This window comes from Carassius carassius, chromosome 11, assembly GCF_963082965.1.
Source record: "Carassius carassius chromosome 11, fCarCar2.1, whole genome shotgun sequence".
Taxonomy (NCBI): domain Eukaryota; kingdom Metazoa; phylum Chordata; class Actinopteri; order Cypriniformes; family Cyprinidae; genus Carassius; species Carassius carassius.
In genome coordinates this window covers 9,443,231-9,470,255 of record NC_081765.1, presented here as the reverse complement: position 1 = coordinate 9,470,255, position 27,025 = coordinate 9,443,231, and the positions used below count along the sequence as shown (strand labels likewise).

Genomic DNA, 27,025 nt, shown 5'->3' with positions numbered 1-27,025 from the left:
TCATTTATGAACAACAAGAACTATGATAGACGTTGACGGAAAGAGGAAATTTGCTTCGAAAGAGAAGTAGAGATCAGACAGTTGGCTTGTTGATGCACAAAATGTAAATTGACACATAAATTACAATTGAAATGAATGTATAATATACATTTTTTATGTGTATATTATTGTATTATTAAACTATATTTTATAAATGATTTTTTAAAACTACAGATATTCCATGCATCTTTCAGTATTAGTTCATAAAAGCTACATGCACAGAATGTTTAAAGAATTAGAAAAATTTGATCATTTGTAATAATAGTTAGATTTATTAATTGATTAAATTATAATTTTTCAATTTTTTGTCTTTACAGGTCATGGAGACCAAAGACATGCTTTACATTGTGACAGAGTATGCAAAAAATGGAGAAATGTTTGGTAAGTGGAAACACTTTTGTAAATGAATGATTAAGTAATCTGTGAAAAGACTGATGGGTATCTATTTATTATTATTATTTTTTTTTTTTCTGTGGCTCTCCCAAAACCTCTTGTCCAGTTGTTGTGGATAATGAGGTCTGATGGGGAGAGAATTATTTAGATCAACATTGCTTTCAGAGCAGTGAGTCAGTGAGTGAGCAGAGTGAGACAGGTGTTGGATTTTCAAGCTTTATGTAACAATGTAAAAAGGATAAGCTGCTCTACCTCTGCTTCTCCTCACCACCTAGGGATTTAAACAGTATAACATATCTGTCTCTTCACCTGTCATATACTCAGCCTTTAAAAAAAAACAATGGCTGTCTCCCCAGATAAACCGTAGGTTTGGCTCTGTCTTTATATGATGTTTTTAAGGCGATGTCTCCTCCCTTCCTAAGCCGTCCTCTTTTTTACAGACTATCTGACGTCCAACGGACGGATGAGTGAAAATGAGGCTCGTAAGAAGTTTTGGCAGATTCTGACGGCAGTGGACTATTGCCATCGGCACCACATAGTCCACAGAGACCTCAAAACTGAAAACCTGCTGCTAGATGCCAACATGAACATCAAGCTGGCAGGTGAGCAAAGAAAATAAGCTTTTAAGGGTTCACATACTGATGTGCTCTGCCAATATACACTGCTCATAGTCAGACTGAGTGCCCTAAAAAGAAAACAATTACTGAGTTCACAGTTAGGATCAGTAATAAAATTAAGTAATCAAACCTGATTCTCTGTACTGACACAAGCCATTAAGTCTTTTCGTCAGCATAGAACTCACTACTCCTCCATTTCTTTCAGACTTTGGATTTGGAAACTTCTATAATGCTGGGGATCCTCTTTCCACGTGGTGTGGAAGCCCACCATATGCTGCCCCAGAGGTCTTTGAGGGAAAGGAATATGAGGGGCCACAATTAGACATTTGGGTATGTTTATCAAACGGATGCTTTGCTGATGTCTTACACAGCTGCTGAGGATGCAATTATAATTATGAAATTATCATTATGAAATTATAAAAGAAACTATTTACACTACTTTGAAAGCAAAACTCTGTTTTGTATTTAAAAATTAACCAATTTCATTGATGTCATTGTCTTATTTGCAATCTAAATTGCCACTAGTTCTTTAGCCAACACTTATTTACATATTGAATTTATTATAATATAATATAGAACAGTATTATTTGTCGCCTTGCAAGCACTGGTATAAATGCAAATCTAATGCATGCTACAAATGTGTGTCTTTCACAGAGTCTAGGCGTAGTTCTGTATGTGTTAGTGTGCGGGTCCCTGCCCTTTGATGGGGACAGTCTTCCAGCTTTGAGACAGAGAGTGACAGAGGGCCGCTTCAGAATACCATTCTTCATGTCACAAGGTATAGCTATTCACTCCCTCTTTTCATGTAAAATGCTGCATCATTGTAAGAAAACAAGTTTTGACCAAGAACTCCTTGTCTCTTTGTCCAGACTGTGAAAATCTGATTCGTAAGATGCTGGTGGTCGACCCAGCCAAGCGGATCAGCGTGGCTCAGATTAAGCAGCACCGCTGGATGCTTGCGGATCCCAGTGCACCCCACCAGACCCTTTCTCTCTCCCTTACTGACTACAACTCCAACCTGGGAGACTACAGTGAACCTGTCTTGAGTATCATGCAGACCCTCGGCATTGACAGACAGAGGACTGTTGAGGTGAGAAAAGGGGAAAGTTCAGTTGGCTTGTGGAGACATGTCTCTCTGTGTATGTTACAAACAGTACATGGTTAGTTGTTTCCAGCAGGGAAGGGCTTTTTTTTTTTACCAGAGCAAGTGTTAATATATGTTATTTGGGGGACATAAATTGTAAATTTGAATAAAACCTACACCCTACCCAGCTTCCCATAGCTTTACTTATGTCCTTCTGTTGGCACAGAAAGGATAAACACAGTAGCATCTGTTTTGAAAGCTGCCATGCTGTTTCTCTTTTATCTTTTGGTAATATCCCTTAAGCAGTTAATTCTTGACGCAGACTGCCTGCGTTTTATTACACCTATTAAAGTGGTGCTCAGTATGGTCACTGTGTCTAAAACAGTTTTTCAATTGCCTTCCACAGTCTCTCCAGAACAGTAGCTACAACCACTTCTCAGCAATCTATTACCTGCTGCTAGAAAGAGTGAAGGAACACCGCAGCCAACAGCTGAGCCGCCAATGCGGGGCCTGGAATCAGAGGTCGAGGACAGCATCCGATTCCTCCACCCCAGAGGTGAGTGTCAAGGCGAGACCAAGACAGTCTCCTGTTTAAAATGAAATCTCCCTGTGCAAACTCAGCTATTTTTTTTTTTTTGTTGAAGGTGATCATGGAATCATCTGACAGCTTCAGAACCTCAGCCTTTCCCGTAGCCACCAAGGTGAACACTCTTGTCCAATCAGAGCTGGAATGTGAACAAGGAGGCCTGTTTCAGGTCAGTACATCCCTTGAGGTTGTCGTAATCCCTCTCTAGTCAAAGGGTGGGTAACGAGAGGTCCACTGTCCTGCAGAGATTAGCTGCAACCCTGATAAAACACACCTAAACAAGTTAATCAAGGCCTTCTGGATCCTTATGTTTGGGTAGGGTTGGAGCTAAAATCTGCAGGAGTTGTCCACCCCTGCTCTAGACCCCTCTCTTCCTAGTTGCTCAGTAATTAGACTCCCTGTTTCATATTGCAGATATGTAGTGCACCCCCAACCACCCTTCTTCATTAGAAACAGGCAGTGGCTAATGTGAATGCTTCCTTCCTTTCCTCAGCGTGTGGTGTGCCCGGTGGAGGCCAGCCTGAACGGGCTCCTGTGGAACCGATCCATCTCCCCCAACAGCCTGCTAGAGACCACCATAAACGAGGAGGTGCGACCTCATGACCTGGAGGAGGAAGAGGGGATGCTGCAGGTTCAGCCACCCCATTTGCCCAGCACCACCTCCCGAAGGCACACACTTGCAGAGGTCACAACTCGATTCCACCAGTGCAATCCACCCTGTAAGTCAAATGTTAATACTAGTGTGAATTGAAGGACTTAATGCAAGAACTGGGTTGCTAATTACATCTGTCATCCTCTCTCAGGTATTGTGGTCAGTCCTTCAGACAGTGCTTCCTCTGACAGCTGTCTGAAGTCTTCCTCGAACCCCAACCCTGCTCTCTCCACTGCTCTAGGGGATCTTTCATCACTGCTTGCCTCCAATACAGGGCCTGAGGGATTAGCCCCTGCCAGGTCACCCCTTGCTCTTTCCTCCAACCTCCTGCAAAATCAAGGGAGCTTGCTTGCAGCAAGCTTCCAAGAGGGGCGTAGGGCTTCAGACACCTCCCTTACGCAGGGTGAGTTTAAATAAAAATGAAAAATGTACTTTAAAAGACATTCCAAATTTATAGAATCACATGGCTAAGTAGTTTCTAACCAGTCTGCGATTATTTCTCTAGGATTGAAGGCGTTCAGACAGCAGCTGAGGAAGAACACTCGTGCGAAAGGCCTCCTGGGGTTGAACAAGATCAAAGGTCTGGCACGACAGGTGTGCCCTCCGACCTCATGCTCCAGAGGCAGCCGGGGGTCACTTGGCCCACCTCTGTGTTCTCCCTCAAGCCTTCAGAGCTCTAGCAGCCCCCGTGAGCGCCGCAGTATGCTGGAGGAAGTTCTGCACCAGCAAAGGTGAGAAGAAATGCATTCATATCCCAGACTACTGAATATTGGAAACGTCCACAATTTTTAACTCTTCCTAATCAAACACACCCGAATCAGCTCATTAGTAGAGACTCCAAGACCTAAAATGGATGGATCAGATAAAAGAGACATTTAAAATGTGTACTGTTGGGGTGCCTCAAAGAACAGGGTTGGTACATTTCTTGAATATACCTAAACTCTGTTGTTCTTTCATCATACAGGATGCTGCAGATCCAGCACCAGCCTCAGCCCCAAGTCCAGTCTCAGCAGCCTGTGCTCTTCCTCTCGCAAGCCCACCCCTCATCTCCTCCCTCCAACAATCTCTTCGCCCCTGCCACCCTCTTTTCCAACCCCCCGACTCAACCTATCCTCCCACCGTGCCAGCAGACATCCATCGCCTTCCAGCACAACCTGTGGCAGCAGCAGCAGACTCTTGACTCATCTTCCTCGTCCCTGTCTCCCGTGGCATCTGCTGCCCATCTTCTGGAGGCTCGTCTGCACATCAGTCAGCGGCCACATCTCCACCCTCAGTCCCCACAGCACCTGCAAATGCACCCCACCATCCTGTCCCAGGGGCCTTTCTCCCTCCTGCCCCAGCAGGGCAGCTGGAGCCTAAGCACCAACATCCAGCCTGAACCTGATGTCCAGGAGCTGGTCTGTGCTGGTCAAAAGCAGCAACTCAGCAGCTGTGTCATGGTCAAGTAAAGAAGGCAAAGACTTTGAAGAAGGTCTTAGTGTGATGCTGACTGCTTCCACCACTCATAGTCCAGAGTAGGCCAAATGACAATGGTGTTAAGCATCAGAACTAGAAAGCATCTTATTTTGATGATGTTCTCAGTCATTTTCTAATGTATAGGAGAGAAATTTTTACTCTCTCTGGACACACAATTCCACGATTATGAGTGTATGTGTTGGAATAACCAGAGAAAAAAAGAAAAAGCAATAACCAACCTCTTCATTGAGCCTATGACCCTTGCCAAGTGCTCCTGTCCAAACAGCAATAAAGGACGGATCACTGAACTTGAACTGAAGGAACTGAAGAGTGTGAGTTTTCACTCATTTGCGAGTAGTTCCACTCATACGTAAAGCTGGCCTCCACAATCGCAAATGATTATGTCAGAGATGCTTGTCTATACAAGTATGAAAATAGTACAGTGATGTCTTCCTTACAGATTTTTCCAATTCCTTTCAGATCTTGAGATTTTTATTTTGCTTGTTTGTTTTACATCTCTAGAGAAGACCAAAGTTGATTGCTTTTTTGCCACTTAGATTTTTTTCCTCCATGTTCTTGAAACAAAATGCAGACTTATCCAAAACTTCCAAAACTAAGAAAAAAAATACTGTCATTTCATCTGTGATGTGAAAATGTGTGCAAACTAGCCACACAAGGCCTCCAGTGATGTGTGTGCAATGAAGAGGCGCCTTAGCATGATGGGAAAGTCAAGACAAAAGAGATTAAGCTATATATAAGAGGTACTGCATAGTGTTTACTAGACCAGCTCTTTGGGTTTTCACTGTCTGTGACAAGGACTTTAATGCTGCTTCATGTATAGTCACATATATACAAAGACACTAGATAATTATGATCATACAAATGTTCACCTACCAATGGATTATTGAAACTAGGAGATATTGTCCAGCTTAGCTGTTCAGTTTTGGTCCCTCAAGACTCCTCTTCCATCAGTCCACTACCTCCTTCATAACTGATCATTCTCCTTAAAAGGCTGTATCTCAACACATACTGTATGTGAAGTTATGCCAATTACAATGTCTTGAACCCATGACCCTCATTAATGGTGTAAATATGCTTGTTTTTATCTTTTTTGTACAATTATCTTTTTTGTGAACAAAGAAAATGAGTATAGTGCAATATTTCACATTTAAATGTAGAACCAGGATAGGAAGCTGTTGTAGGAAAGCAAAAGGTACTTCATGCCTGATAATGCTATTTTATTCTTTCTTTTATAGAGCATGTTTTTTTTCTGTTTGTATTGGTTGTATGTACGAGATCATTTTAATGATGTATTCTGCATGAGCACAGAAAATAAGAGCCTGGCAATTTTTATACAGCTTGTTCTCCTCATGACACAGATTGCCTTTGCGTCCAGGCTGTCTTTGTAGAACGGTAGAACTAGAAAAGTTACAGGAAAAACCAAAGAGAGAGATATTTTTTCTATAGATGTCAAGGCGGTGAAAAGCTCTCATTTTATTTAAGTGTAGCACGTTTAAATCTTGCAAACTGCACAGATGTAAAAAGTAGCTGCCTCCTCCGGTTAACAAATATTTGATAAGCAATCGTTTTAGGTTCTCCTTTTCTCAGAAAGGCCATGCAGTTACATACACGTATAATTTTTCTTTATAAAATGCACACACAGATGCAGACACACATAGCTGATGTCTTGTAGCAAAATAGTATAGAATTTTTTTTTTATTATTATTATTATTTTAAGCTTACAATCTAGGTGCTAGAAGTAGATTTCAGAAGTGTTGCTGGGTTTGTGTGAAATGTATATGAAACAATAGTGTGTTACCATTGTTGAAGCTCCATTAGCTTGAAGCACTGTTTTATAGCTCTAAATGATCCTGTAAGCATGTTTGTCTTTTGTGAATTCGACATATTTGTGCAATGGCTTCTAGTAGTTTAGAAAAAAAAAATCTGTACTGTGTTTCCAAATTGGGTAATAAAACAGTGTTTGAAATCAGAGCAGGAAAAGATGAGTTGAAGGTAAAGCTACTTAAGGTAAAGCAAGAAACAGTGTTAAACACCCCTTTCCTTTTCAACCACCACCATACTTGTGCCTTTGTCTGAACAAATCCAGTGATGGTGAATTTTAAGTTTTATTTTAGGATATCAGAAAGCTGCAGAGTGTGTATTTTATGCTTTTTGTTAGTTCAAACATCCCATTTTATACTTTCATTTCATTTGTAGTTTGACAATTATGCACTTTATGATGACAGTTGTTTTTGATATAGTGTTTGTTTCCACCGCAGGTATAGATGAGTCTGTAGTACATTTTGAAACACTATGTTTTTATGCCGAGCTGTAAAGAATCTGATTGATTCTGAAAGAGTCTGATTTTTTGTTTCTTGATTTTTTTCCCTGATATGCTTGCTTGCTGTATGTGTGATTACATGGCTGTGTGAAAGTATATGAGAGATAAAGTTTTATTTATGTGGCTATTTATTTGAATTAAAAAAAAAAAAGTATTTCTGTACTTCGATTGTTTTCCCCTACATTTTTCCAGGTTTCCATTACATCATAAAGATTCCTAAAAGTATCATTATTATTGAATCAGTGATATTAAGCATGTTTCCTCTAAAACAAAATGCCTATGTTTCTTTAAAGGCATTTATCATATATAAGATTATCAGTATTATCTACATGCATGATTATTCAACTAAAATATGTATGCTACTGTATATACATACACCTATATCCTGCAATGCAAAAACTATTTATTTCTTCATTTTAATGTTTTAAATAATTTTGTTTTCTATTTAGAGTAAAATATCTAAAATAACAATAAAATGTCACATTTAGTAAAATGAGACAAAATGTTCAAAATAAAGCATGTTTTAAATAAATATTCTTTAAATAATTGTTCATTTCTCATTGGCTTTTTTTCACCCTTGTTTTAAACCATAGATATAAGAAATTATTAAACTACTTTCATGTGGTATAAGAATACTACAGTACTCCATTCAATATATATTTCAAGTGTTTATCTTGTTTTAAATGAATTATTATTAGTTATTTATTTATATTTACCTAGATGTACAACAACAACTATTATTTTTGCAATGATAGAACAACATGTTTAAATAACATGACATTTATTTCCAGACCGTAAACAACTCAGAAACCTGAGAAACCAACAGAAACATAACAATTAGCGTGACACACAACTGTCTGTAATATATAATCTACTGTGACAGTTTCTGCGGCGAGGATAACAGGTACAGTGGAGGACAGAGCACATGTAAACACATTCCAGTTTGTGTGCGCTCATCGCTCCAGCTTTTAAGCTAGCGGGTGGCTATGTGCCCAGAGAGCTCGCATTGATCTGTGCTGGGAATTCCAAGCTCATACGTTCAGCTCCAAAGCCAGCGGTCCATGCCAATCATTCTGACTGGATGCCCTGCTCCAACTCGTCAGCTCAAACGTCTGCTCTCAGCGTGTCAAACAGACTCTTACTGATGAAACCCCCTTAAATATCTTTGTGTGTATATCCAGATCTCTCTGAAATCATAGCGACACTGCTGATCTCATGATGAGGGCCTGAAGAAAAACATCAGTTACCACCAACAGGCATCACACTCTTCATACTTCATCATTTCATAAATATCAAAGGTAAATATCAAATGCAATATTAGAATTGAAATGCTACAAAAGTTTAATGTAAAAAAAAATTCAACATAATGTAAATACTAAGCATGTTTCCCCCCAAACAAAATGTTTTTTTTTTCCTTTTATCATATATTAGATTATCAGGATTATCTGTTATTTTGCTACAAATTAGCATGTACAAAATACTATATAGATATTGGAATGCAGGATATCTTATAATTCATATATGTTATATGAATGTAATATATATTTTCTAATTGTGAATGATACAATATCCTGCATTCAGATTTTTTTCTTAATTTATATTTTATTTTTGAGTCCAGATATCTGAAGTAACAATAAAATAGTACATTCAATAAAATTAACTTAAAATATTTAATTTAAACTATATGTTTTTATTATATATATTATACACTATGAAATAACACAAATGAAGTGTGGGAATTATGCTGTGACAAAATCATGTTAAGCTACCATTTTAAGCCTTATAAATCATCGAGGTTTTAAAGACACAAGAAAAAAATTATTCCAGTGTGTATTTTAACTGGCATTGATTAGAGGAAAGTTCAAGTAGGGGCAGTATTTGAAAACTATTAGTGTTTGTGATGGTGTAATGTTTTGTTTCTCTTGAGAGGAAAAGAAAAAGGCTTTCACATTTGAGCAGTTCATTGTTTGATGTTTTTTTTTTTTTTATCAATGGAGAATAATCCAAGTGAGGAATGTGTTTATTGCTGAACACTTGACATGTCTCTTGGGACGTTCAATAGCATGAGTATCAATAATGAGTATCAAGTTAAAGGTAGCTGTCTTTAATGAGGTAAGCGTGTAGATGTAATGACATTACATGGGTTATAGGGTGCAATAGTTGCATGTATGACAGGTTAGTCAGAGGTATTTTGGTACCGCATTGCTCTATCTTTCCCCTTTGGGACATGCTGTGGCTAATGTTGTAAGCTGAGATAAGTATGAGAGAGAGATGAGTTGAATCTTTCAGAGGTCATGCAGTGCAGCGCTGGGAGAGTAGCAGCTAGCAGCTAGCAGCTCTTGGCTGGAAGCTCAGAGAAAACACTTCAAAGTCATTTTAAAAATGCTTTTAGCTTTTAGTCTATTCTCAGTTGTCCAGGTAAGAGTAAACAGCAATGGGAGAAATCTGATATTAGATATTTGAAGATCTTTACTTAGAACTTAGAGAGTTTACTTAGAGATAATGTACAGTCAGCTGCTCATCATCGCAAAATATACTCTGTCAGGATGATCAACACCTAAATGTGAGCAGAGGACTCTTATATCACACTGAAGAAGTTTATTGTGAGATCATGACTGGATGACTGGACATATTCCCAGGGCTACTAAGCAAATAAATAGAAATATGGATATATGAAATATTGATTTGAGTTTAAATTATTTTATTTCATAACTAAAAAAGAGAGTGAGTGCTACATAGGAAATTGTTTTTTTGGACAACAGTCAAACCTGAGCCCAAAAGACCATGAATGATCAATCAGAATCAAGTATTTCAGAGAGGCATGTCATAGCTGACCTCTAGAAATGTAATTTAGAAGACTGAAACCAATACGTTCAAACTAAAGTCAGTAAGTAGTGACCATGTTCTGTGGTAGATTAAAACTGTAAATATTGTTCTGCCAGACTCAAGGGCCCAATTACATAGCACACATATTGAGTGTAAAAATTAGGGCCAGGTCACAAGAATGATATCTATAAGGATAACAATAACATGAACTATATTTAGCGTCATAATAAATGTTTTGTTTATTATAAGTATGTTTTGTCATTTGACACCTCAGATGTCTGAACCTTTTAAAGTCGATTTAGTGTTGATATATATATATATATATATATATATATATATATATATATATATATATATATATATATATATATATATATATATATATATATATATATATATATATATATAATTTTTTTTTTCTGAAAGTGATTCCAGGCAGCTATATTGTTCCTCTGTGCAGTTAAAATTATAATGTTGGTATTAACAGTTCTATTCTCATAGATTTACTGGACATTGTTTTGCAATGTTTCCACATTGAGTTTTTCTTTTCTTTTTTGGATTAGAACATTATTTAAAGGTGACTAAAACAAACCTAAATATTCTACTAATTTTATTTTTACCCATAATATAATGTTATTTAACCTGTTTTAGTGAATGATGGATTTTATTTTTTTGTTTTTAAAAAAGGGCTGCAATTTTTCTAGTTAAAATATCAATCCAACCAATCAAGTTAAAAAGAAAGAGTTTTAGTTTTCTCCAACAAGAGTTCAGACAGGTCAAGAAACAACCAAATGACCAAATGAATTTAGTGTATGAACTTTACAAACAGCTGTTTATTCAATACTTCATAATCTTCCTGTAATAAGCTGCATGGTACAGCCAATGCTGTTGGCATCAATCACATCAACAACAAACAACAAGTCCAAGCTTGCTAAAATCAAAGTTCTTTGGTGCACTTTTCTAATTTTTCTGTGATGATTTTGATGTGATGGAAATTTCTAGTTTCCAATAAACTTCCAGCTGTGAATAACAATCACTTTCAGGAGACTAGTTCTGGCAGTAGTGTAAATTTTGAACAAAGCAGAACACACAAACCACTTTAACCAGAGTTGTGAAACGGTGAGGGGTTTAACCTTTGTGATAATGGAGTCATTATGAGACAATTCCCATTCAGTCTGTTGCATAACTCTTCCTTACAGTCCACCAGGACAATCCTGGAGATTATTCAAGGAGAATTTGTGGTTCACAGGTTGAGAAAAGCTTTGTGTCACTAACCAGAAGAAGCCGGTACGGGGTTGGGTGTAATAGTTTATTTCTCAGAAAGGCGTCTTCTCTTTCAGAGAGCCTTGGTTTAAGTTAGCTTAACATTTGCATCGTCCGATTCGTTTTCACCACAGCAATTTACAAATCAATAGTGCATTTATTATGATCATGTATTTAAAAAGCTGACTCAGTAAATATATATATATATATATATATATATATATATACACACACACACACACACACACACACACACACATGGTTTCCATAACATGAAATATGTGAAATACTTATACTTTAAAAAGTATATAATTCTACAGGGCCAATTAAAATGCTGATGTAGGAAGAGAGGGACAATGTGAAGACAGAGAATGAAGTCCCGAGGCCAGGGCAGGTGGATGACTTACTAAGAGAGGGGACAAGAGAGCCCAGCGGATGAAGGGCCATCGTGGAGACAAGGGAGCCATGAGCCAAGGGTGGAGCCGATGGATTGAATCGCTTTTTGAATCGTAAATAGTCGATTTAGGACAGTAATCGAAATAAATGCTAAGAATCGAATGAATAGTGATTTCAATAGCGATTCAAAGCTTTCAAAATATATATACACATGAAATTACTACAAGCACAAGTGAATGGAGCCTTGCATCTCTCCTTCACGCACTCCACCGTATATTGCCAGAGACTGTCACAGGATTGCGCTTGTGCAACTATGCAATGTTGAACTACGGTTGCAATTCCACCATTACCAAGTTCAATGGAACTAACAACCATGGTTCGCTAGCTGTTAAAGGGGATCTATGTAGAATTCAGAAACCCTTGTTATTAGCAACACTGGTGGCCATTAAGTGAGCTGTGGCCAGCAACTTATTGTTCATGCTGTTGCACACAATCTATAGTAATGCGACTGAGTGATGGCCAGTGTGATTCACCGACATCATGTCAACAAATGAGGTTCATTAAAATAACACTTATGATAGTTTCGCACATTTATCACATATAAATTGCATGCTCTCATTTTTAAAGTTTAGTTACATGCCATTCACACATTGGCAATAAAAAGTAAATAATACTTAAATATTATTTCATAAAGCTCCTTTAAAAATGTCATTTTGTCCATAGAAACAAGTATCTAACTTTAGTTAACAAGCTATCGTTACTTAAGCTAGCAGGCAAAGTTTGAGAGCAGCACAGCTTTTCCTTTTGTCCTGTAATAACATTCAGTGAGCAATATCTGATAGTATATATTTTAGTACTTAGCCAGGACACTGCTAAGCACCAAAACTGCTTCTTTCATTGTTTTTTTTTTTTTTCAGTTGGAAAATGGAACCATGGACAAATTAAAGGGATATTTCATCCAAAGATGGAAATTCTGTCATCAATTACTCATCCTCATGTCGTTTCACATCCGTAAGACCTCCGTTCCTTTTCTGAACACAAATTAAGATATTTTTATAAATCTTAGAGCTTTGTTTCCATCGCAGCAATGCAACTTACATGTTCAGAACGGAAGGGAAGACAAAAAAGTTCTCCATGTGACTCCAGTAGTTTAAACTCAATTTTATTAAGCGACACGAGTGCTTTGTTTTCACAAAAAATAAATAAAAAATATATAAAAATTACCACTTTGTTTATTAAAATATTGATCTGCACTGTGTGTCCACAAGATCACAACGCATTTGTGTGTGTGTTGACACAGGAGAGGACTCATGTGTCAACAGTGTACACTAGAGTAACACAATGAATGTGTTCGGATAATATTTTAATAAATGACGTGGTAATTTTTTTTTCTTGTACAAACAAAGCACTTACGTCACTTCATAAAACTGGATTACTTGATGTACTTAATGACATGGATTATTTGATGTCTTTCCTACCGTTCTGGATCTTGAATGTGTAAGTTGCATGGCTGACTTTAGAGTGACAGAAATCTCTTAGATTTCATCAGAAATATCTTTATTTATGTTCTATGGATCCAAAAGGATGTCACGATTCACCTGCATTTATCCAAAAACTGTGGTAGTTTATTAGTTGGCACTTGGCAGCACAAGTGAAGAAAGATATTGTATTGTATTGTATTGTATTGTATTGATATTGTATTATCTGAAATGACCAACTTGACTGTCTCACAGTATTTAATTACAAATTACATTTTTATTTTTCAAATTACAAATGTATTTTAAATACATATAATTACACTACTGACCATCTCTGCCTATGTGCAGTACAAGTATCTATGGTAAACAGGAGCAAAATAAACTGTTAAAATTAGACCAATTAAAACTTTGTTGTGGAATGAACTGTTCTGTGTCATAGCTATTGATCTGTATTATGTCCTTTCTCTGTAATGTTGGTAAATGACCCAGACTTTGATCCCAGGGCAGAGAGAGAGAGAGAGATAGGCATGCTAAATCAGTGCACAGCTGCTTAGTGGACTCAGCATGAAAGGCCTGTAATGGAATGCTCAGTCAGACGCCAATGCCTCCTGTACAATATTAACTGGGGCTCGATGTGCGTCATTCAGCAAACAGCTGACCCTGAGAGCACTGGAGCAAGTGAGAAACTCTCACCCTCACACTAATATTACTTTCATTTTTAATACAAAAACTGCTCTATTTTGCCTTTTCCCTCAAACTATGTGACAATAATACATAATAATAACACTACCCCTCCCATTAATAATACTACTGATGAGGATGATGATGATGATGATGATGCAAAAGGTACTGAATTATTCTCAAATGTACTTAAACCTACACTTATTATTATTATTTTTAAAAAAATTAGAAATAAGAGAGTGCAAGGACAAATCCATCTTCCAAAGCATGTCTTTGCTCAAATATATGCTGATAAATGTATAATAATGATGTATATTTTACAGCTGTCAGGACAGATTTGTGTGAAATGGAATGCATTGTCATGTGCATGGTAATGTGTCTCACAACAGGCCCCTAATGGATGCTCCCCTAATGGAGCATCGTGGATGCTCAAAGGTTTTTACAGGATTCTGTATGTCTTTTAAATTATTATATACAAACCAGCACATTTGAAAGTAATGCGTACACTTAGAAAACATAAAAAATTAAATATGAATCATTTAACGATTCAATGGCAAAGTGTAGACTAAAGTAACCTGTTGTAGATTGTGCAACGTTACTGATGGTGAAAGCTGATTTTGCATTTTGTTGACTGTCCCATGGTGAGCTGTGGAGTAAGGATGTGTGAGAGGCGGCAGTCTACTTCCCATTCCCATGTAGGACGTGCAGATCAGGTTTCCTGTCACGTGTCACAGTTGAGGGTTACACAGGAGAGTGCTACGTGACCAGTACTGCATTGTGTCATGTTGTGATGACAAAACAATCCCCAGCTTTACTGATTTCTCTTCCACTTTAGCGCAATGTCAGATGAATTCACATTTTAAATGATTAATTACATTATTGTATTTAATTCATCAAAAAGAATTACAAAATATTTATTTTAATTCAATATTTGTTAGGAAAAGCACACAAATAAAGACATTACATTATTGTGAGACTAATTCAATGAATTTACTTTACAAGAAGGGGCTTTAGAAGTCAATATATTGTATTTCCATAAATAATAAAGATTATTGAAGGTCTACAGTCCACAGTGATAAATTTAGCAAACTGTTGTTCCCTGCATTAGACAGAAAGAAGGGCAGTCTCTGGCCACTGCATCACTTCTGTACTAAATTAACACATTAAACTGACAACCTTAATATTTATAATATTTCCTTTATAATTAAAACTAACATTATAAGTATATTATCTTATATATTAACAAATGAATATATGCAATTGTTTAATATATACAGAATATTATATGTGTTAGAATATTACAGTATATTTAATAATACATGGGAATTGTTGCAACATTGTTGAACGTCCTTGCATGGCCTAATCAGAGTCCGGAATTAAACTCCACTGAAAATCTGTGAAATGACTTGAAGGCTGCAGTCCATAAATGCTTACCATCAAAATTAACTGATCTTGAGCAGATCTGCAAAGAAGAGTGGGCAAATATTGCAAAGTGTAGATGTGCAAAGTTAATAGAGACAGAGACAAATCACTACAGACTGCAATTAAAGCTAAAGGTGGTTCAACAAAAAACTGACACAAGAAGGTGATACTTTTTCCAACTCAGTACTTCTGTTTGGTTTTGTTTTGTTTTTCTGTCATGTTGGTGTTATATCTTTCAGTTGGATGTTATAAGTTGAGTAAATACAGCTGGATAAAAAAAAAAAGTGTCCATCTTCATTTCAGGCCACAAAACAGCAAAATGTGATTATTTTAAAAGGGGGGTGATTTTTTTCTACACCCACTATGTATGTATGCATACATGCATACATAGGCTACAGTATATATACATACATACATATATATATATATATATACAAACACTAATTAATCCAGCATTTCAATAAAATTATTTAAAAAAAAAAACTATTGCATGTAAACATTGCTATATATATCTTTATCTGTATCAGAATTTAGACATACATGGTCCATACATATATTGCATTAAATCCAAAAATATAATCACAAATTTCCCACATATGGAAATGTATTATTTAATATATCACATTATATTTTCTAGTATCTTCCAATATGTTTTTGCTTCGTAAGGGAATAGAATCTATACAACTTCCAAAATGATACAAGATAATGCCAATATGTTTGTACGTTTCTGTCATTTTTATCTGTGAAGTGTCTTGTAAAGTTGATAAACAGGATTCGTAATGGTACTTCACTGAATGTGTCAAATGGCTTCCTCAGTGGAAAAAAGGAACTGACCAAAGATACATCACGCTCATCTAAGTTTGGCAGTGTGTCAAATGTATAGTCCAGAATGTTTACATAAGAGATAAACTGTGTAGCCAGTGGAAGGGAAACAACCTCATTGCCTCCAATGATTTTGGGTCACACAAACATGATAGTGCTCTCTGGCTGTTGCTGAGCCCTGGATTTGTATTCTGCCTCGTTTGCACTGGCTGTCACATCTGTTTGTGCCGCCTGCAGCAAAGCACTGTGGGGACCTGTGATGTCATCCATATGTGAGTGCACTTAAGGCCTTCCCACACTGAGCTATTAAAATTCAAACAGCTGCCCGTGACAGTGTCAGATCTCCGAGGAATGAACTGCTGTCTCTCCATGAGAAAACACAACTTAGATAAATACAACTTGATGAACAGTATCCTGTTACACAGGCTGCTTATTGACAATAAACTGCATTTGTTTATGTAATCGAGAAACCCACAGATGACGCAGACAGAAAACCTTTTATTTTCATATTTGTAGATCTTTCCCTTTTTCTATCAAGCTATAAAAACATTGACTGAAACAGAGAACAGACTCAGCGAGATGGTTTGAGAGCTGATGACTGAAGAGAAATGGAAATACACAAAATAGCTCCACTGCTATGAAAAATGTCCTGTAAAATGTCAGAGACAAAAGACTTTTGAACTGACTTTTAAAATCTTTTGAGACAATTCTAACTTCATGGACATTATCCTGCAACAATAAAAACATCATATACATTGTGAATTATTATTTTTACATTTACATTTATTAATTTTGCAGAAACTTTTATCCAAAGAAGTTTACAAATAAGGAATACAAAAGGCATTTCATCATTAAAGGCGCAATATGTAATTTTTCTGCTTTAAAAATAGCAGATATCACTATATCTATGTTATATATATTTTTTAGTTGTGTACTTACATTATCCCGACAGTTTCCACGAACTTTCAAATCCGGAGAAAATTATAGTTTAATTAGAAGACACGGCACGTTTCTTTATTTCCGTTTTGTCGCCCGTCTATGGCGTCATATAAACTTTGACCCCTCTAGTTTATCTAACTTCCTGCGGAAACGCCAAATACAAAGGTGAACAGAAGCAAAGACGAGACGAAGAAGAAAAAGTAGTAGCTAGCCTTGATCGAGACTATTATATTTTATATTTATATTGTTTATATTAGTTTTTATACCTCAATCAATAACTTAGTTATGGATCATGATTATGCTTTGCCTGCACGTTCTGTGAAGCGCAAACGTACGGGTGAAATAAATGACCTGAGAAGGTTTTGGGACAAGAGAAGAAACGAGACACGGGTAAATATTGGAGTTGCATTTCCAAGATAGAGAGAGCTTCGTGACAAGCTGAAACTACAGAGAGATGTTTGCATTCTAATAAACAGGTATGCATCCATTCAGCTAACTGTATCTATCCGTATATTTTGTGAAACGATGATGTCTTGTGTAAAACGCAGACGGACTCTCATGTAGAGTATAATGTAAATCTACATATGTTCTATATCTAGCTGGATAAAGTAGCTTCAAATGCAGTTCACTATCTTGTTCGATATCATAGTATAAACTTAATTATAATTATTAACGAAAGGCAACCGTGTTTTTTTTAACATATATTACTACTAGCTAGATGGAATATTGATTTGATAGGGGTCTGATAATTCATATATCTCTCCGTTCGAAAATACGTGATTGTCAAAATACTAAGGCCGGTGACACACTGGCTGCGTGGCGTCTCTGCTGCGTGCCAGAAGCGTGGCGGCTGCCTCGCGTTTTCTGTGTCTTTACCATAGGTCTTTACACACCAGAACCGTGCCCGACGCGGCGCGCTGCTGCTGCTGTAGGTGACATAGAGGGAGACCGCTGACAGACCAGGCTCTTGTCTTCATGACAACAATATCTATACTTCATGTTGAACATAAATATAAAGCCTACTGATAAAGGACACCGTCAACAGTATTGACGGCAAAATAGACTATGTTTGACAGGTGCAATATTTGAAAATCGATAATTATTTATTTATTTTTTAAATTACATTTATATCTGAATTTATGTCAACCTGTAGACTTTCATACATCAAAATGTCATTAATATGTATTTGTGTACAAAATTACTTAAAAACATATTTTCCTATTATATTTTGCCTGGAAACGCTTCCAACACGCTTGCGTGTCACGTGAAAAATAGGCGTCGGTTCTATTTCTAGCATGCACGTGTTTTCCGCGCGGCTCGAGCCGCGCCTGAGACGCCGTCTCACGCAGGCAGTCTGCAAGCTCTAACCTATTAACATGGGAGCCGAATTAAAAACTGACACGCCACGCAGCTGAGACGCTTGCGCCACGCATCCAGAGTGTCGCCGTTAAAATGAGTGAGGAATGTGGGGAGCGACAGAGCGCGTGTTCCAATGAACAACAACTCCCATGAGCCTACGCTCTTTCCCGACGTCATCAAAGTACGTCTTATGTTATTATTTTGTTTGAGTGACCCCTAGTCTCTCCCTGCGGAGAAGAAAAACTCCTAATAATCCATTTGCGTCAGCAACTTCGGAAAAGCGCTTTTGTGTTGATTCATACACATTTCAGTAGCCTAATGGTGAAATATAGTCCCGAATGGAAGGAGCATTGTTTTCCGCTATGGCCATCTGCGTAACTACAAATAATCAACCCAGTGAAGGATTCATTAGAAGCCAATTTATCAACTGATTTGGAAAATTGGAACCTTTTCTCAGCCAGATATCTAATAATGATTTTGGGCAATGCGCCATCATGAAATGTACAAATGGAATGTGATAGAGGAGATTTCAGCGTAGTTACGCATTATTACAAAAATGTGGCAGAAAATATGGTGATATTGACGTATATATTGAACATTTTTTAAGCCTGAGTGTTCGCAAGAGTTAAGTGCTTCGGGCTCGTGCCAGTTCTAGGGCGCCCTCCTCTGGGCCAGACCAGCCCTCATACACACATCTAAGGGAACTGAAGAACACGTGACATGACGTTAAAAAATACAGACATTTAGTAATAGTTGCATCAAGTAACGCGGCACAGATTATGAGCCTCATTATGATTAAGATCCGTCCTTTTATACAATGACATCAGGTGTGAGGGTCAACAAAGCCAGCTAAGACATTAGCCTTCAGGGGGGCTGATTCACAAATGAGCTCAAACGTTATACAATAACAGCACACGTTGAAAGTGCAAGGTTATTAACCGCTTACCCAGAATGTTCTGTCTTCTCACAGTCACAGGGTCAGTTACTCACTCGAATGAGCCACAAATGCTTCTCTAGTCTTTCGGTTCAGAGAATATAGTGTCAAACGGCTTCTGACACCCTGAGGAAAACAAAGTGCATACAAATACACTAACAACAGCAGAGAAATGTACCATTACCGATATATATTCACCCCTTTATAAGTTTGTTTAGTGGGGATCCATAAAGTTTGTGTGCTCAAATGAGTTACTGCTGCTCAACTAGTAGAGCACAGTGATGCCAAGGTCATGGCTATGACTAATACAGCTTATTTTTATATGCAAGGTCCAATAATAAATGTGCGGAATTCGTTTCTAATGATTTTTTGACAATTCTACAAGAATAAAACACATTATTTGCATTATGAATGTTATGTCTACGTCTACTACTACTACTAATATAATTATAATCATCATATAAATCATCAATAAAATTGTTGCTGTTGTTCTTACACATGCCACTATTTTTATACAAAGTTGTTTTGCAGTCTAGATATTTTCATTATTCATTATCTATATTCATTTTTTATCTATAGGCTAGATTATCTCATATTTCTCATAGTTTTGTGTAAATGGATAAGATATGCATTTCTTTTGAGAATTTATCCTTGCTGATTTAATGTTTTTATTTGTATACAAAACAGGAGAAATTATCCAAACAATATGTTTACATAAAAATAAGATTTGAAGAATGTATTTTACTAGAACAATGTGCTATGTAATAATGTTTATTATTATTATTATTATTATTATTATTATTATTATTATTATTATTATTATTATTATTATTAGGCTGTTATTTTAAGAAATTAAATGTTTGTCAGGCACATGCACATGCACTGATTTCCAAATCCAAGCAGCAGACTAACCCCATATAGTCCCCAACTTCAGAAAATAGACAACATAAACTGCTGCAGCTGAAAACACAGTGAAAATATAAAAGTGAAAAGCCAGGCACATGTTTTTGCTCTCTGAAGCTGCGCTCTGAGCACTGGCTGGGATGTCAGTTTGTCATCAGAAGCACACAGCTACTCCTCTTCCCTTCTTTTCACTCTGCCCTCTGGTTACTCTTACTTGTCTAGTTCTCTGACTCTCTCAACAGTGTCTTTCATTCTTCAATCTTCTGATAACCTTTTAATTTAAACTTTTGCTTTCATAGTGCTTTCCTTCTCTCTCTTTTTCACTGCACAGTGATATTTCATACCTCGTTTGTGATATGAAGAAGCAGCTGAAGGCTGAGTGAAGGCCGGGGAGGTGGGGCTAATATGATGTCATTTCCATGATTTATTATGGGATTTATTGGAATGACACAAAAGACACGAATTGAAACCAACGCTGTTTTTCCTTACGTCGTGTCTACCCAACCATCAACCCTCCCAGCAACTTCCCCATTACGATTTTCAAGTGCAAGCACAATCACCACCTTTTCCTGTTTTCAGAATCAAATAGCTCCCCTCAATGCCTTGTATTATTTCAGCAGCGCTCTCATGAGGGGCTAAGTATACCTAAAACAACTCAGTCTTTATTAAACATTGTCTTTCCCAACAGTATGAATGTAGATGCATCTGTGTTTCCCTTTCAAGGGAACTTCGAACTGCATCCTCTGAGGGGACACTATGGGGAACACCTCGTCGTGACCCGTGTCTGAAGCATACTTTGAAAAACGCCAACGTGTTGGCCGGCGACAGCCTCTGACTTCACTACCAGCGCGACTATAAATACGCGCCCGTAGGACCCGTCAATATCTTCTTCGTCTTCAGTTGACTGTTTTGTTTGAAGCGTGCATCTGAGAAACGACCAAGACGGTAAGAGCGATCTATTACTGTTTTCATCATGGCTTCCACTAGCAAGGCGTTTAGACAGTGTGTGCATCCGTGTCAGCGTTATCTGACACCCGATGACACACACACTCTTTGCGTCTCTTGTTTGGGCGAAGAGCACGCGCGCGATGTCCTTGAGGGGGCGGTCTGCGTGCACTGCGAGCGTTTCTCTCTGAGAAAGCTCCACTCTCGTTTGTCTCTCTTTTCGAGGAAAGAGGGACAGCCATCTGGATCCCGCGGCTCAGGTCCCGCCGTTGCCGAGGCACGGAGGAGAATGAGCTCCTGGGGATCACAAATGGATCTCGCTGAGGAGTGTAGAGAGGGACCTTCCTTTTCACACTCTCCGGCGGCGAACGAGAGCGAACTTCGGGAGGCAGATGTGGTATCATTAACCCATTCTGACACTGAAGTTAGTGCTCTGCTGGGTTCTACCCAGGAAGAGCAGGAGATGTCTGAGAGTGGTGAAGAAGCTGAGGCTGAGCCTTCTCGATCCTCCTGTCCCGCGTATGAGGAGCTGTTAGAGGTTATGGATCGCGCCACGGCAAAATTAGATTTGCCATGGAAGCGTGCCAGCAAGGTGGCGACACGAGGTCGCCTCGCTGAGCGGTACTTGTCTGACCATAGCCCTCCAGCCCAGGTGAGCCTTCCATTCTTGCCTGACTTACATGCAGAAGTCGAAAAGGAATGGAAGAGGCCGTTTTCCTCTCGCATCCACGGGTTTCAGCATACGAGCTATGCTAATATCGAGGGCTTGCATGAGAACGGCTATGAGAGGATGCCCCCTGTAGAAGAGACGCTGGCTTGCTATCTCTCTGTGGGGCAAACGTCCTCTCTTAAATCTCCCGCTTTGCCATCTAAGCCCCTCCAAGATACATCCCGCTTAAATGGCAGGTCATACGCGGCAGCTGGTCAGGCTGTGGCTTCACTGCACACGATGGCGGTGCTCCAGGCCTACCAGGCTGACCTGCTGAAGGACCTGGATACAGGTGAGGGCCTTTCACCTGACCAGGTAGCCGAGCTGCGCCGCACCACAGACCTCTCTCTCCGAGCTAGCAAGCAGGCCGCCTCCGCCATGGGCAGATCTATGGCGGCCATGGTGGTGACGGAGAGACATCTGTGGGTGAACCTGGCTGACATCGGGAAGGAAGAAAGGGGGTTTCTTCTCGATGCTCCGGTCTCGCCTTCTGAGCTTTTTGGTACCTCCGTCAAGATGGTGGTCGGGAAGTTGAGGGAGGCAAGGGCGCGCTCAGCGGCCTTTAAATCCTTCATTCCACGAAGGTCCAGGTCCGAGCCCGAGCAACTCAGGGGTCCTGGCCCATCTCGATCTGAGGGTCGTAGAGGGGCGCAGAAGGCTAGTGTTGCGGCTCGCGCTCCTCCCCCGCCTAAGGGCAGGGGCAAGAGGAACCGCGGGTCACGGAGCGGTAAGCAGGGTCTGAGGGACGTGATTCGGACGAGGCAGCGTCCTCGCCCGGGTCAGAGCGGTAGGATGACCTAGTAGCTCCGGATGTTTTTAACCTCTGTTTTTTGTCCTCCCCTGCCTAATTCCCCTGTAGCCACCAGCTTTCCACCTGATCGAGGTGAGGTGGACGGTCTCTCACATAACAGTCTCCTTCTGGACCTATGATGTTTTGGTTGGTTCTATGTTCATAGCAACCGCCTTACTGACGGTCCGGACCAGAAGGGGGCGCCCCGCAGCGGGACTCCAGTACAGGAGGGTGGGTGAGTACGTAACCCTTGCTCTACCTGTTTATGGACGTTATGTTGCTGGTGGTTATATGTCTACTAACAATCTCAGTGAGTTTCCTTTACAGTAGCTAGGTGGCCAAAGAATTGGCACAGCACTGCAGGGAATTCCATAGATGTCCGGCCAGGTCACCCTGAGGGGCCGCCTGGCGCATCCGGGGAGGTGGTGGTTACGGCAAGAAGCTCTGTATTTACTGCCTCAGGTGATGCTCCCCTCGCCTAGAAAAGAGGGTTGGAGCTCACCGCTCCCGTGCGATCCAGCGCCTCTGCGATGCTTGGGAACCTCTCTGTACACACGCTTGCCTGTGTACTTTTTCAAAGCCACATAGTGGTCAGTGTGCACGTTAACGCTTTGCGCACTGTCTGAAATCCACGTAAAGTGGTAAGTGTGCACGCAAGACTCTGCGCACTTTCTAAAATCCTGTATGGTAAGGGTTACGCGCTCCGCTTCGTTCCCTTTCTTGGGATGATTCGCCCCCGGTGTTCCTTGGGCTTCATCCAACCAGTGTGTATTTGTTATGCACCTCAAGCATCGCTTCCCTCAACATGAGGGGCTGGGTGGACTCCCATCCCACATACTGTGCGTCTCCACTAAATAGCATATTGTGGTCCTTTCAGATAGTAGGCTTCACCAGGTCTCTCTGAAGGTGAGCTCCCACGTTCTGTGGTCGCCAGGTAGTAGGCCTCACCAGGCCTCCCTGGAGATTTAGCTCCCACATACTATGCGTTTCCACGGGGTAGCATATTGTGGTTTTTTCGGATAGTAGGCTTCATCAGGTCTCTCTGAAGACGAGCTCCCACTTACTGTGGTTGCCAGGTAGTAGGCCTCACCAGGCCTCCCTGGAGATTTAGCTCCCACATACTGTGCGTCTCCTCTATATAGCATATTGTGGTTTTCAGATAGTAGGCTTCACCAGGTCTCTCTGAAGGTGAGCTCCCATGTTCGGTGGTCGCCAGGTAGTAGGCCTCACCAGGCCTCCCTGGAGATTTAGCTCCCACAGGCTATGCGTTTCCACGGAATAGCATATTGTGGCTTTTTCAGATAGTAGGCTTCACCAGGTCTCTCTGAAGACTAGCGCCCACATACTGTGGTTGCCAGGTAGTAGGCCTCACCAGGCTTCCCTGGAGATTTAGCTCCCACATACTATGCGTTTCTACGGAATAGCACATTGTGGTTTTCAGATAGTAGGCTTCATCAGGTCTCTCTGAAGACGAGCTCCCACATACTGTGGTTGCCAGGTAGTAGGCCTCACCAGACCTCCCTGGAGATTTAGCTCCCACATATTGTGCATTCCACTAAATAGCACATTGTGGTTTTCAGATAGTAGGCTTCATCAGGTCTCTCTGAAGAAGAGCTCCCACATACTGTGGTTGCCAGGTAGTAGGCCTCACCAGGCCTCCCTGGAGATTTAGCTCCCACATACTGTGCGCTTCCAAAAAAAAAAAAAAAAAAAACGAGCTCCCGCGATTTGTGGTTGTCAGGTAGTAGGCCTCACCAGGCCTCCCTGGAGTCGAGTTCCATATTGCTTTCAGTTTCCACTGAGGTGGTTATCTGGTAACAGATAGTAGGCCTCTCTAGGCCTCTCTGTAGGTGAACTCCCACATATTGTGGTTATCAGGTAGCAGGCTTCACAGGCCTTTCTGAATGTGAGCTCCCACATACTGTGGTTGTCAGGTAACCTTTCAGTACACACGCTTGCCTGTGTACTTTCTCAAATCCACATGGTGGTCAGTGTGCACGTTAACGCTTTGCGCACTGTCTGAAATCCACGTAAAGTGGTAAGTGTGCACGCAAGACTCTGCGCACTTTCTAAAATCCTGTATGGTAAGGGTTACGCGCTCCGCTTCGTTCCCTTTCTTGGGATGATTCGCCCCGGTGTTCCTTGGGCTTCATCCAACCGGTGTGTACTTATTGTACACCCCAAGCCCCCTCAACTTGGGGGGGCTGTGTGGGCAATTCTCGGGTAGTTCAGCAGCGCTCCCCTTTTCTGAAAGGGTCACCTATGAGCATGCTGCTCGGAGCTCGGAGTCTTCCTCTCTTGGGAGACTGATTCCCGGTTCTTCAGAGCGCTCCAGTACCACATACTGTTTGAGACGCTCTGTGAGAGCAGGCATCCTGCTGAGGCAGGGGCTGAGGCCTCCAATTGCTCTGCTCCCGGGCCACTCTTCTGCGAGCTGCTCTGACAGAGTTCCACGAGAGCCCCTTCTTAGAACAGTATTTGTAAATCCATGTTATAGTAAGTGTGCACGGGAGTCTTTGCGCACTTTCTGAAATCCACATTGTGGTAAGTTCGCACGCTAGTCTCTGCGTTCTTTCTAAAATCCCTAGATGGTAAGGGCTTCGCGCTGCTGCCTCGTGCCCTTTCTTGAGTTGGTTTAAGCCCCGTTCATCTTGGGCACCACTCCACCTAGGTATCCTCAGATACCTATCTAGAACAGGGCGCCGCTACTAGAGTGCTGTGGGGACAGCCCTTTCGGCAGGTTTTGCGAAAGCTAGCAGTAGCCCCTGTGTGACAGGCAAAGACTTGGTAGAGGAAAGTGCCAGGCTTTTAGCCGTATCCCTTTAAAGGAATCTCTGTGATTCCAAGCCTTTAGCTCTACCCCGGGCCAGGGCCCTACAGGATAAGTTGGGTATGTAGCTTAGGCCTTTGGCCGTAAGGGATAATGTCATAAGGCAGCCGTCAGGGGCGACTCCCGGTGAAGAGAAAAGCGGTAGAGTTGGTACTTAGTGTTTGCCATGATTCTGGTCTGCACTCCCCTCAGCATGGCGGCGTGGGTATACTGTTCCCCATAGTGTCCCCTCAGAGGACGCAGTTCGAAGTTCCCTTGAAAGGGAACGTCTCAGGTTACGAATGTAACCATGGTTCCCTGAGAGGGAACGAGACACTGCGTCCTCTAGCTCCCTGCCATGCTTCGGACGCAAGCTTCACGAAGAAGATATTGACGGGTCCTACGGGCGCGTATTTATAGTCGCGCTGGTAGTGACGTCAGAGGCTGTCGCCGGCCAACACGTTGGCGTTTTTCAAAGTATGCTTCAGACACGGGTCACGACGAGGTGTTCCCCATAGTGTCCCCTCAGAGGACGCAGTGTCTCGTTCCCTCTCAGGGAACCATGGTTACATTCGTAACCTGAGACGTTCTCTGCCATGAAATGTCTGTGTATTTGTGTATTGCACCTGTGTGTTTGTGTACATGCATACAAGTATGTCTAACTTTATCTACATACATACATTATGCATAGGGTGATATAGCATATTGCAGAGTGTTAATATGCATTTCAGTTGTTCTCTCTGACCGTAAGTGAACTGATATCACACTGAAATCCCCAATCCCTCACACAGTGTCACAGCCATCACTGGAAATGAGAAGGACAGAAACCAATAGACTGAAGGATGTTGGCAGGGACGGTCTTGCAGTAAAGGTTTGTCTTGCTCTTTGAGGTTGTCCAGTACTCTGGGTTTAAAGAGGGCTGAACAGCAACTTTTGCACACACATTCCTTAACGCTCTTGTCTGAGGAGCTTGAAAACAAAATGATGAGTTTGACCGACCACGTCCTGAGGCTGAGAAACCACTGCATGTTCTTGGCAGTGAAAATCTGTGTCTTTACAACATTCCAGCATACAAATCATACTGACGGACAAAGCCACAGCACTGTTAGGATTTCAGGGAATTGTGTGGATGAACACTGTAGGCACAGCAGTGGACGACAGATTGCATGCTGCCATTCACAGTAAACTTTTGAGTACTGGCTCCTTTTAACACACTTTTGGCTCCTTTTTATTATAGGTGCCAATGTATTTTTTATTTTTTTTGTAACATTAAACAAAACTAAATTGTCTTTTCACAAAATAGTGGATTTGTCCATATAAAAGGACCAGAGTCCTGCAGAGCTAAACTCTCAATAAAAAAGACAACTCTAACTTTTGTCTAGAAAAAAAATCCTTCAGCAGATATTCAGCAAGGCATGAAGACTTATAAATCTGATTAAAGCTGAAGCATCTCGTTTAGTACCATCATCATCTCTATTAATGTCTGAGAATTTCTCTCTCTCACATATAGAGACCCCATTAACATATTGAGACCTAGCATAATGAAATGCAATTTATTACATTCTTCAACAAGTTGATTCCT

The 27,025-nt window shown here is 40.3% G+C and overlaps 1 protein-coding gene across 2 annotated transcripts in view; it reads left to right on the top strand.

Moving 5' to 3' along the window:
- LOC132152732 (serine/threonine-protein kinase SIK2-like) overlaps window positions 1-27,025 on the top strand; it is a 364,451-nt gene that overhangs the window by 3,147 nt on the left and 334,279 nt on the right. Inside the window, exons 4-14 of one of the 2 annotated variants that reach the window (XR_009436571.1) lie at window positions 357-420; window positions 873-1,034; window positions 1,255-1,379; window positions 1,704-1,827; window positions 1,919-2,139; window positions 2,540-2,689; window positions 2,778-2,888; window positions 3,213-3,438; window positions 3,523-3,774; window positions 3,877-4,102; window positions 4,336-5,939. Coding sequence is in view for 1 of the 2 variants with exons in the window: in XM_059561586.1 (XP_059417569.1) it covers window positions 357-420; window positions 873-1,034; window positions 1,255-1,379; window positions 1,704-1,827; window positions 1,919-2,139; window positions 2,540-2,689; window positions 2,778-2,888; window positions 3,213-3,438; window positions 3,523-3,774; window positions 3,877-4,102; window positions 4,336-4,819 (2,145 nt within the window). In the remaining variant the exon portion in view is untranslated. Of the gene's footprint in view, window positions 1-356; window positions 421-872; window positions 1,035-1,254; window positions 1,380-1,703; window positions 1,828-1,918; window positions 2,140-2,539; window positions 2,690-2,777; window positions 2,889-3,212; window positions 3,439-3,522; window positions 3,775-3,876; window positions 4,103-4,335; window positions 6,182-27,025 lie in introns of those variants that run through there. The other variant, XM_059561586.1, reaches the window with a different exon arrangement.